Below are 12,912 nucleotides of genomic sequence, written 5' to 3'. Positions count from 1 at the left end.
AAATCCTACGATATCTTTGAAATCCGTCAAACACAAGATTTTGAATCCCATGAGATTGGTTGGGATTTCAATGGATTTCGAATGATTTGTGTATAGTAATGTTTTAAAATATGTTAAAAGCATCCGTTTTCCAATAATCAACTAATAACAAGGTAATGTTATTATTTTTATGATTATTTATAATTTGTTTTTACAACTTATTTATAACGAATGGAATTGAATACCATTCAAAATCATAAAAACCAAACATTTTAAATCCTTCCACGAAATTCAAATTATTTGAACCATTTCATTAAACCAAATGCTCCCTTTACGATTCAAATTTACGTAAAGAATTTGCATAAGGATTCTTATTTATGTAAATAATTTTTTTAATCTAAAAATAGATTTTATATAAAAGAATAAAATATTTACGTAAACTCTGATTAACATAAAATTTTAATTTTAAAAATAATTGAAGTTCAATAAAATGGATAATTTTACCTGGGCTTATTTGGGTAATTAATAAATGAACATGAGTTGAGCCCACAAGTAAAAGGTCCAAGCCCAACATTATTTAAAGAGCCTTTTAGCTCCTTCATTTCAAACGTATCACTATCAGATATCTTTCTGAAAGAAAGAACGAAAGATAGGAAGCAGAGAGAAAAGCTAATTGGAAGCAATTATTGAGAAATTGTAAGATGATTCAAGTAGTGGGCTGGAAGAATCTGTGTAAAGATGGAAATCTATGTAAAAGAGGGCGTCGAGTGTATACTACATGCAGGTAAGAGGAATTTGTGATATATACTCGATTTCAGTCTATCTATTGGGAAGAATGGCAATGGCGAAGAGAAGGTTCGCTATTCTTCCCAAACTCACAGGAACACTTTCTTCTCCCTCTTCAATTTCTACCCCGATGTTCCTCGCTTCAAACTCCAACAATGGTGGTGTAGAATCTGATGATGCAGAAGAACATCTTAGAAAGATCCACATACTAGTTCAACAAGGCCAAACCCAAACTGCCAAAAATTTAATTAAATCCCTCATAACTTCCAAGTCGATCTTCACTACGCCTTCTGATATTTATGCTCGGTATAAGGAAAACCGTAAAGTTTTTTCAAGCTTGATTTTATCGGTTTGTGCTGAAGCAAACCTCCCGAACGAAGCCGTTGATTTGTACATGTTAATAAGGAAAGATGGCGTCTTCCCTTCTCTTGTTTCCTTTAATTTACTACTGGAATGTTTGGTTTCTTCTGGTCAGTATCGTAGAGTGTTGGATTTATTTGATCATGTTCTTGGTTCCGGTATTAGGGTCGATAAGTTTACCTTTGGTAAGGCCGTGCAATCAGCGGTTAAGATGGGGGACATGAGACGGGGTATGGGATTGATGGATTGCATGAGGATTAATGGTAAGATGAATGTTGGTAAGTTTGTGTATAATGTTTTGATCGGTGGGTTATGCAAAGAGAAGAGAGTGATGGATGCACGAAAGCTGTTTGATGAAATGCTTGAGAGGGGCGTGATGCCTGATAAGATCACATATAACACGATGATTGATGGATATTGTAAAGTAAGGAATTTAGATGAGGCTTTTAGGATTCGTGAAAAGATGAAGGCTAGTAATATAGATGCTAATCTTGTTACTTATAATACACTATTAAATGGGCTTTGTAAAGGGAAGAGGATGGATGAGGCAAAAAGGGTGTGGAAAGATATGCAAGTTCATGGCTTTGTTCCTGATGGGTTCAGTTACAGTTTTATGTTTGATGGGTTTTTAAGGTCCGGTGATTTGGATTCTTGTATGGCGTTATATGAACAGATATATAAGGATGGCATTCATACAAATGGATACACTTGTGGCATTCTATTGAATGGGTTGTGTAAGGGAGGGAAAACCGATAAGGCTGAGGAGATTTTGGTGAAATTGATGGAGAATGGACTCGTTCCAACAGAGGTAATATTCAATACCATTGTTGATGGTTATTGCAGGGAGGGTAACACAGAAATGGCCCTTCTGACAATGGAAAAAATGGAATTCTATGGGTTGAATCCCAGCTGCAGCACTTTCAATTCAGTGATCAACCATTACTGTCAATCTGGCAATTTTGTTAAGGCAGAGGAATGGATGAAAAAGGTGGCAGAGATGGGTGTTTCTCCAGATGTGGCGACCTACAACATACTACTTGATGGATTTGGCCGGAGTTTCCAGTTCGATAAGTGTTTTCAGGTTCTTGAACAAATGGAAAGTAATGGTTTAAAGTCAAATGCCATAAGTTATGGCTCCCTAATTAACAACTTATGCAAAGACAGAAGGGTTGCTGAAGCTGAAGTGGTTTTCAGAGATATGATTGGTAGAGGTGTTTTGCCAAATACAAATGTATATAATATGCTTATCAATGGATACTGTAGCGGAGGAAAGATACAAGATGCTTTCAAGATTTTTGATGAAATGTTGAGAAATGATGTAGTACCATCACTGGTTACGTACAATACACTCATAAATGGGCTCTGTAAAATGGGTAGACTTGAGGAAGCCGAAGAACTGGCCTCAAAAATAAAAAACGGAGGTCTGGAACCTGATGTGATTACATATAACTGCTTAATCTCTGGCTATTCAACCATGGGAGATGCCCAAATGTGTTTAGAGTTATACGAGAAAATGAAAGCATCCAGAATCGAACCTACTATCAATACATTTCATCCACTAATTGTTGGATGCAAGAATCTGGGGTTAATGCTTGTAGAGAAACTCATCAAAGAAATGTCACATATGAACTTGACTCTTGATCGCGTGCTATATAATGAAATAATTCATTGCTATGCAGAGCATGGTTTTGTAGAGAAAACCTTTGCATTGTACCATGAGATGGTTGATAATGGAATTCTTCCCGATAGGATGACCTACAATTGCTTGATCATCGGGTACTTAAAAGAGGGAAATCTCCAGAAATCGAAGGATCTTGTTTATAAGATGAAGGCGAAAGGATTAGTTCCTAAAGCTGATACTTATGAGATACTGATCAAGGGACTTTGTAACATCAACAAGTTTAGTGAAGCATATATTTGGTATAGGGAAATGATTGCAAATGGGTTTTTGCCATGTGTAGGTGCTGCAAATCATCTTCTTACTGGTCTTACGGAAGAAGGAAGATTCCAAGAGGTCCAACTAATGCGCTCGGAAATGAGCATGAAAATATTGGATTGTTCGAGTGCAAATGATCATCTCTGTGCTGTTGCCAAAATTAGATAAGATTTAAAGTGAGGGGGTTAGGTTTCGGTGAGATCTCCATCTTTGGATCAATCCTAATTGAAGGGTTCCACTAGATCAACACTGATGAGAAACACCGGATCAAATCCCTTCTAAAGCCCAATTCATGCGTTGGTTTGAGTTTAAAAGTGATCAAGAGTCTAAATCCCTTTCTTACATTTCTCATCTTAACTTCTATTCTCATACGAGTGACCTGGTGAGGTCAGTGTTCTAATTTCTTTTCCATGCACAACTTTAGTTAGTCTCTTGTGAAGTCGTTTTTTTGAAGTAGATATACAGTATACGGCAAATACTCACACACACTCCCCACATTTGGTGAGGATTGAACCTGGACTTGACTTCTGGGGAGGATGGAATCTTACCTGTAATTATATTCAACATGTTTTAGTAGTGGGAAGTTCAAATAAAAATGCTAAATATGGTGAGAAGGTAAGATGTGAAGGTTTGTGTCTAGATCATTGAAAAAATCCATTTGAAGATGCATATGTGGACCCATATGCATAATCTGCAACGTGAATTTACGTTTGCTTAAAAAATAACTTTTTTTGGATTTTTTCAATAATTCACTCATATCAACCTTCTCTTCTTACCTTCTCACAATATTTAGCAGTCTTCTTTAAACCGGCCTCGTTTTATTACTAAGCCAATAAATATATCTATCTTTTTTGTAGCAAATGAAGAACTTTATTTGAATTTGAGAGATGTAGAAATTCAGAAGAGTAAATTACAAATTTTCGGGTTTCTTAGACATCTTTGATTATAATAGTCTCCTTTTTCTGCATGTATAGTTGTTTATCCATGTAGATTATGTGTTCCATTTTTGCATCTTTTTAACTATGTGTAACAGGCATGCACACAATTTGGCTTTTGAGAAATCATATTTCTTATTCATGTGTATATTGAGACTAGTCTTAAGTGAGATCATATTCATGATCTTGAAGTTCAAGCATCCAAGGTAAAATGGGTAACTTTAATAGGTTTACCTATTAAATCTCTGTTTTTTTTTCTATCTAGAAATTGAGAATATCAGATTTAAAATACATTCGTATTTTCTGAAAAATATGTTTGGTCCTACGCCTAAAATATGTAGGTGACATCTGTTATGAGAACCAAGGGTTTGTTTACGTGGAAGTTTCCATTTCAAACGGTATGTATACCGATTCTCAGAGATTTCAAGTTTTAACCAATAAAGCTTCTTGAAAGCTCGATGAGAGGGGTGACTTGTTGACTGCTTGTTGGTGTTGAACGATTTGGATTAAACATCAAAAAACACATTTGTGGAGTTGTTTACGTAAGTAGTTTATGTTAATACCAAATTGAGTTATGAAATGAGTGTAATAGGTTGAGTTATCGAGTTAGATTATCGGTACTTGTCATGTTCATTCAATAGGTAAATGGTCTAGTAAGCGTTTACCATGTAAACGTTTAATAAACGTTCCCTTAAAAGGAGTTGATCTAATTCAACTGTTTATTGTATATCAGTTTTTTATCCAACTAAAATGTTTAATTAAATTGGTTTGCTTTCATCCAACTATTCAAGGATATTTGAACAATCATTGAAACATTTTAACCATATTCCTAAGCCAAGAAGCATAATTTAAATTAATATTTTTATACTTCAATAGATATTTATATTAGGTTGGACTGATTTAAATATATTGGATTTTAAACTGTCATACAATTTTTTTCCATCGATAGACTATAATTGTAATCATAACTCTTATTTATTCAAATTGTATTAATATGTAAAGACAAATTGTAAGTTATATCATCTTTAAAATCTCCTTTAACAAAACCATTGAAGCTTCAAAATCGTTAAAATTTACTGATCTCGCTGCATTGTGCGGGTAGTTTTATATTATTATTATTATATATAATATTTATGTAATATATTTAATAATTTTAAAAGAAAATGTAAAGTAACTAAAAGACCCCTTAACAAAGTTAGGTTAATAAAGTTAGAGGTAGGGACCTAATACTTAATAAAATTAAAACCATGATGACCAACCATGCTTGTAGTTATTTAGTTTGAACCACAGGGACTAAATTTGTAATTTACTCAATTCTCAATAAGATTGTAAGCAATTTGGAGACAGGTATTTATTTCATTCAGAAGACAGAAACGATGAGATTACAAGCAAAAGCAAGCACACTACGTCTTTCACTGCTACTCCGCCTTGTCCTTATTTCTTTGGGGTGGCTGCATTCTTTGGACCTGATGACTACAACACCACCATCAAAACATACATAAAACACAAGTTAATAATATTTACAAACAACCCAAAAACCGTACTAATTATCGTCACCCGTTCATTGGAAAACACCAAAGAACGGGATTCAGACTCATAATCTTGAAATCATCATGAGAAAGTCCCGATATTTCGTGCTAATTAACGGCTGTATGGAATAGTTGAGCATCAATGTTACCTTCTTCCTAGGTTCACGAGGTTGTGTCGCCTTTTTAGGGGCTGCTTTGGACGGTTTGGCGGCAGAAGATTTGGGAGCCGAAGGTTTCGTGGCCTCTTTAACAGGTTTCTCGATCTTGACTGATGCCATTGGTTCCTTCAAATTGGGATAGGAAGTTTTTTAACCTGTTGGCCTCAATGAATCACTAACAATACGGGCTCCTGCATTTATAGTTGAATTTACGGAATGAAAGTGCGGTGATAAACACGGGAAGCCTTAGCATTAGATGCCTTTTAGCTTGAAGACATGACTCTTGATACTACATTATTTTGATGCCCAGAAACAAGATGTTAACAGAGCATATGATGCCATGCAAACTATAAGCGATGCACAAATTCTTGTGATGTATGCACTTGTCCAATGGCAAGGGAAGAGATAGATGGAATGTTTGACAAGATGCTTGCAACATGTCTGATTCTGATTCCTTACCGTTATGCATCACTTGTGGTTGGGGGGGCACAAATAACCGGCCAACCCAACCCAACCCAAATCCACCCAATGGCAGATCAAATTATCTTCAAACCGTAGGTACCGGGTTGAAATGGGGTCAAACTCCTTTGAACCTAACCCAATGAGCCTGATACCCCATTTATATGTTATATGCCTTTGCAATCTGTTCAACTATTTGTGTTTCCTGGCTTTTCTTTAATGTTGTATGCCATCAATATAAGTGGAGATTTATTTCATTTTTGCACTAAGATGTGTTCCAACAATAGATCTCGACTTGGGGGCGAATTTAGAGGGTGTCAGTGGGAGCGCATGCAACCACTATTTTTTCCGACATAGACACGTAGTGCCATTCTTTTCGCACTCCTTATAGGATGTTACCATTTTGTTTCGTTGTATGCTACCTTGCAACCATAAAAATAACCTCCAAGAACCGCCTCTTATCTCAGACATCATAACCCAACCCGTGATGATTGAGTTGAGTTATGCTTTGATATTTACTTAACGGGACGAAATTTTTCAAACCGCATTGGTTGAGTTGGGTTTTCTAAACGCCTTCAAACTGTCCATGTCATAGCAAGGAAAAGAAAATAGTGCATGAGATGGCCAACATGTTGGGCATTATGCTAGCACTCTGCAACCCAAAAATGGAGTAAATTGCCGATTACTAGCTCTCAAAATCCTTAATTACCAAAGAGCCATTTCCCAATGGCATCTAGTAACTCCCACCACATAGAAGCTGCGTTTGGTTCCTCGGATTTCAACGGAATCTGAAGGAATTGAAATAATCAATTATGTTGACCAAATTTGTTTAGGCGTTTGATTTATCTATGGAATAGAATTGAATTCTACACATTTTATCATTAATGAATTTGGTCATTCTTGAGAAGGAATTCAATTTTACTCTCATCTTATTTTCTCAAAAAGATAAAATTATCCTCCATCTTCCCTACTTGATTTATTCAGACTTATATGACCTCCATTTGAACCACTGATGGGCACCACCGATCTGAACCTCCGCCGACCACCACCGATATAAAAGAGGGTATTTTGGTCATTTATGTTTATTCATTCCAATTTCAAAACTACATTCTACCAACCAAATAAGCATATTCCAATTCATTTAACAAATTTATTACAATTCATTCCAACCAAACATGAGGTCAAATTTCATTCTAATTTCTTCAAGATCAAATTCCTTTGACATATTTTATTCTTTCAGAAAACATTATGCGAACAATCAAAAGTGAAATGCATGAGTTTAATTTAACGTAAGTAAATCCCAATTACAATACAAACCTTATTATGGCTTGCAGCAGTGAGGCACCACAAAATAACATTAGAGGTGATAAAAACTTGGCACAATTTATGGTTTATGCCAAATACCAAAAACAAGTTCAAATCCATAAAGTCGTCTTAACGTCAAGATAATTAACCTGTGTTCCTCATCCCAGTTGCGATACCATTTATAGTAATAAGCAATGCATCTCTAAGTTTATGATTCTCGGTATCGCTTCTCAACCTCTTCAAAATCTCGACCTGCAACATGTTAAGAGGATTCAGATATGGAAGACGACTCTCGATCAACTTCCTCAGACTCTTGTTATTCTCCGACAGCTTCTCATGGCCAGTTACCACCAGCACATATTTCTCGGTTGACAAAAGCTCCTTCCTGAGCTCATCACCAAGACCCCTCCTACATTCATTCACGAGCACTTCATCGTAGTGTTTGACTATTGGAATGTCTGCTTTTCCCAAAACCATTTCTATGAGGTCCAGTGTAGATTGAAAAAAAGGCCATTCTTCGTAAGCTGCTTTTAACTCTTCGGCACCCCCCTTTTCACAAACACCCTTTAAGCCGGCTCCAACTCCGAGCCAAGCAGGAAGAACGAATCGTGTTTGTGTCCATGCAAATATCCATGGGATGGCTCGAAGATCTCCGATTCCTACTGTAGATTTTCTTCTAGTTGGACGGCTACCGATGTTTAGGTGTCCAAGCTCGGCCTGTGGTGTAGCTTCTTGGAAGTAAGTAAGGAATTCTGGGTTTTCGTAGACGGTGCTTCGATAACTTTTGCAACTGAGATTTGAGATCTCTTCCATGAGATTGCGCCAGTTTTCATCTCTGGGTGGTTTTGGGGGACAAAGGGTGGCAAGAAGCACTGCTGTTGTGTAGATCTCTAATTGCCGTACAGCCATCCCTGGAAGTCCAAACTTGGCCTGAACCATTTCTCCCTGCTCAGTCGACCGAAGTGTACCCTGCAAATTCAAGCAAAGGATCAAATGTCACTCACCCTGTTTGGTGATGTGGGACACAAATGGACAGATCTCAAATGAGGTATTCAACTAAAACAACCTAAATTCTAATTTCATCCATCAAAAGGCAATATGTAACTGTACAACATACTTCAATAATTCAAGATTTTCTTGTTTCTTGTTAGAGAGCTTTAGATGCATAATTCACAGATGTAACACGTATGCATATGTTTAATGAAGGTAATTTAGCCGTGCTTAAATCATTTGAGAATTCCATATATTATGACAACCATAAGAATATTATTTATGTTTCACATTATTTTTTTCATCTAGGGTAGCATTTAATGTATCGATGAACATATATTTGTTTCACCATGTATTTGTTTCATATGTATGCTGTTCATAACGTGAAACTTTTTACGTGCAACTTTTATTTCATAAACAGACTAAAAAGGTTCACATTGTGAAATAAATATATATGAAACGAGCACATTGTGAAACAATATATGTTAATCGATATTCTGATTAGATGAAAAAACCATATTAAGTAGCACATGATGCACCAGTTCTCAAGATTATCACAATTTAATGAATTCTAGAAAGCCCCTCTTGATTTATAACCAACTACGAGACTGACTTTAAAAATCTGACCCTCTGTATATTTTCAAGCTTTTAGGAGAGCATGCTATTTTACACAAGAGGAAGGCTATTTAACACAAGAGGTAGGTTAGATGAAAGTTATAGGGTTCAAAAAATAAATTAAAAGGCCATGTTCCTGATTGAAAACTCATTTAAAATCATTTAACCAAATTACGCTAACAACCTTTTAGGCTGCATATGCATAATCAACTTTTGCACCCAAAGAATAAAAAAGAGGAAGAGACCCAACTTTTAGGTGCACTGGCACCAAGTAGACTTTTGGTAGTAGAAGATGGTTAGATTTTAAAAGTAAATAACATACCATGACAGAACCAGGTGGCTGGGATTGAATAGCAAGATGTGTAGGCCCACCACCACGGCCAATACTTCCTCCACGGCCGTGGAACAGAGTAACCTTGATACCATACTCTTTGCATGCAGCTACAACATCCTCTTGAGCTTTGTAAAGCTCCCATGCTGCAGCAAAGCGCCCAGCATCTTTACCCGAGTCCGAGTATCCAACCATTACCTGCATGTATAGTTATAGAATGTGAAGTCATGCTAGTTCGGAAGACAACGTCGTAATGACATACCTCTTGGTGTCCACTGTGATTCTTTATGACGTGCTCTCTATACCAATCAATTGATAATAATTTCCGTATCACTGAACCAGCTCCTCTCAGATCCTTCACAGTTTCAAACAGAGGGACCACCCGCAATCTATTTAAGCGAGGAAAATCCATTTGTGAGAACACAATAGTTAAAGGCAAGTAGTGTCTTAAGATGATATGCTACAATCAGCACAGGCCATGGTTCTTGTTTGAACTTCATTGACATAAATACCTAGAGACAAAAGCAATCCATTTGGTTAAAAGTTGGCTGACTTGACTCGTTAGGTTCACAAGATGGGTGATAAATTATAATGGATTTAAGTATTATGAATTAATTAATGATCAAATGGTTCATCAATAGAAGTTACTTTTCATATGAATTGTTTTTTGATTCATAGATATTCCATATTACTCATTTGACTTTTATTACCTTATTATTATCATTCCAATTTTGAGTCGTGCAAATTCAACAAATACAAAATTTTCAAATAAGCAATTGTAGCCCAAAACTTAATTTAACATTTGCAAATCTGATACTTCTCTTATCTAAAACTTACACAAGTTTTTAATGTAGAATATAAAGTTTAAATTTTCAAGAAATTACTATATTATCACTTTTTTCTTACAATCAAATACTTATCAACAAATGTCATATTTGTAAATTAATATATTATATAAGAGAAACTAATATTTTAATATATTCACTACAATTAATTACTTGAAAAAATTGCATGAAAAAAAAAAATACCCCTCAAGCACCCATCCCATTTTTAACTTATTCTACGTTTTGATCGGATAACTGATTACAAATATACAATTTTTATCTTTTTAAAATTTAATACCAAGTAAACTCAGAAATATTCATTTGACAATTTTCAATTACATCGTTTGCTAGTTTTTAAGTATTTTGTTCCTCAACTTTATTTATTACAACTTTGTCCCTCAAAAGTTATATTTTCGTTTAGATTCCATTCCTCCTACTAATGTCCTTATATTTTTTTGATAACTCCAGTTAAATAAATAACACTTTTTAACATTTTTCAACTATATTAATTTTTTTTCCATCACTAATGAAACCCGTTCGTCTTCCCCAGCAAGACATGAATAAAACCCATTGATCAAGTCATCAACCCACTACCCTCTCTCATTTGACACTATCACCTCAAGATAACCCTCCACCATCATCGTGCTCGTCTCTTCACTCCGCCTTTCTTATCTCGCTTTATCTCGAATTTCTAAGGGCTTGTTTGTTTACCTCTTAATAGTTTCATTAAGAGGCAAGATCTGAATCGCTAAAAGGTGAATCTTGTTTGGCAAAAAAAAAAATATGCCTCTTAATGGTTCTAAAACCCTCTAAATGATTTTGTATCTCGGGCCTCCCTTAACCATTCAGCACTCTAATTTCATTCTAAATAATTACCGACCAATTATATTTCATTTTGCATTGTATTATAAGAGTCTCTTAATCATTCTACACCAAACCATTCAGTAACTGTCAAACAACCCCTAAGTCTGTTTCTTTCAGTGTTCTATGTGCTTAGTTTGTGTGTGTATTTGGTAATTCAATTTGGGGTTGAAAAAGGAGGCAATAAAACTAGCAAACATCAGGGACGAAAAATGTAATTGACTCTAAAATGAATTACTCCTAATCAACCATTTGACTTATCAAAATATGATAGACTTTCTCCATTATTACCAAATTACCACCGAGTTAATCCAACCCTTGATTGGACGAGGTCGATGGTCATAACTGATTTTTATTTTGAGGAAAAGTTTGTTTGAATCTTACTTAACTACAATATATTATATATGATGCCAAGGGCATTTCCAATGACTACAATTTGCACCATTTTGGTGTAAAAAGTGGTACAAAAGAGTGAACCATCTATAATGTATTAGAGCATCTCAAACTTCTTTAGAACAGGAAAAAGTGAAATTTTTGTTCTTTAAAATGTTTCAATAGTTTTGCTATCTTGTTCTCTAAAATAGAGAACCATAAAGAAAACTCTAAATTGTAGAGTTTTATGTTTTAGAGAACAAGATAACAAAACTGTTGAAACATTTTAAAGAATAAAAATTCACTTTTTTCTGTTTTAAAGAAATTGTTAAAGATGCTTTAATACATTATAGACAATTCATTGTTTGTACCACTTTTTACACCAAAATGGTGCATTGTAGTCATTGGAAATGCCCTTAGCATCATATATAATATACTGTAGCTAAGTAATATTCAAATAGACTCTTCTTCAAAATAAAAATCAATTATGACCATCAACCTTGTCCAATCAAGGGTCGGATTAGCACAGTGGATGGTAATTTGATAATAATGGAGAAAGTCTATCATATTTTGATAAGTTAAATGGTTGGTTAGGAGTAAAATTAAAAGGAGAAAAAAACAGTTATTTTTTTAGGGATGAAGATTATGGTGAACATTACGTTTATGTCATGTTTTTTTTGACCATTTCTTGTTTAAGCTCGGCCGCAGCCCACATGCCACTAGGATCATGCTTGGTTAGAATAAATTAATTTATTTTTAAGTTTATCATAAAAGTTTTATTTGGATGGTTAAATAGTAGCTGATAAATTAGCTTATTAAAATGCTACTTCAACTAGAGTTAACAAACTAGTTGATAAGTGATAAGCTAGTTGATAGCTAAAAAGCTAGCTAATGAACTAATCACGTTTGACAAAAACTAAGGGTGTGTTTAGTTTGGGATATTACAATTTAGAAGGTAATGAATGGAAATGATAATCATTGATTAAGTTTGGTTCAATTAAGGAATGAAAAATGATGTTTTGTTTCAAAAAATGGATCCAATTATCATAATAGATTTGGTTAATAATCATTCCTCATCAATTTGGGGGGAATCGAAACTTTTTTCTTTTATTCTGCCTCTCACTCCTCGTGTACCAAGACGTGCATTGGAAAGATGATATGATGCTATAGATTTGGTGGCTATCAAGTTTCTTTTTTGTTTTTTATTATTAGTTAACTTTAAGAAATCTCTGATAATACAATAGAATGGAATGAAAATAATGATATTCCCATTCTACCCCATTTTAATTACCAATATCAACTTATATGCTAGTTGAAAATTTTAAAATGACCAAAAATGACATTTTACAAAAATAGACAATTTTAAAATTTCAGAGTATATTTAAAACAAATCACTAATAATATAATATGTCAATTAATACAAATGAAATGATATAAAAAATTGAATAGTAACATAGGTTAATTATTAGAAT

The 12,912-nt window shown here is 34.5% G+C and overlaps 2 protein-coding genes and 1 long non-coding RNA gene across 3 annotated transcripts in view; 1 reads left to right on the top strand and 2 right to left on the bottom strand.

The window, feature by feature from the left end:
* Nucleotides 1–646: 646 nt before the first annotated feature.
* LOC112525937 (pentatricopeptide repeat-containing protein At5g12100, mitochondrial-like) lies at nt 647–3,288 on the top strand. The gene has a single exon (XM_025136270.1). The coding sequence runs from the start codon at nt 758–760 to the stop codon at nt 3,227–3,229; it is 2,472 nt and encodes an 823-aa protein (XP_024992038.1). The 5' UTR covers nt 647–757; the 3' UTR covers nt 3,230–3,288.
* Nucleotides 3,289–5,293: 2,005 nt separating this feature from the next.
* On the bottom strand, nt 5,294–5,846 carry LOC112525979. The gene is made up of 2 exons (XR_003070458.1): nt 5,675–5,846; nt 5,294–5,469 (listed from the first exon to the last, which is right to left on the bottom strand). It is a non-coding gene; the product is annotated as an uncharacterized LOC112525979 (long non-coding RNA).
* A 1,559-nt stretch (nt 5,847–7,405) lies between these two features.
* Nucleotides 7,406–12,912, bottom strand: part of LOC112525386 (phosphoenolpyruvate carboxylase 4-like) — a 14,827-nt gene continuing 9,320 nt past the window's right edge. The window contains exons 17-19 of the mRNA XM_025135501.1: nt 9,646–9,772; nt 9,375–9,581; nt 7,406–8,416 (exon numbers count right to left, since the gene is read on the bottom strand). Of these exons, the coding sequence (XP_024991269.1) occupies nt 7,592–8,416; nt 9,375–9,581; nt 9,646–9,772 (1,159 nt within the window). The 3' untranslated portion in view covers nt 7,406–7,591. The remainder of the gene's footprint in view (nt 8,417–9,374; nt 9,582–9,645; nt 9,773–12,912) is intronic.

The sequence above is a fragment of the Cynara cardunculus genome, assembly GCF_001531365.2.
Source record: "Cynara cardunculus var. scolymus isolate 2C chromosome LG 13, CcrdV1, whole genome shotgun sequence".
NCBI classification, from domain to species: Eukaryota; Viridiplantae; Streptophyta; class Magnoliopsida; order Asterales; family Asteraceae; genus Cynara; species Cynara cardunculus.
This window is presented reverse-complemented; position numbering and strand designations above follow the sequence as displayed.

Coding starts and splice junctions, on each gene's coding strand:
- LOC112525937 (XM_025136270.1), top strand. CDS start 758: ATGCAGGTAAGAGGAATTTGTGATATATACTCGATTTCAGTCTATCTA.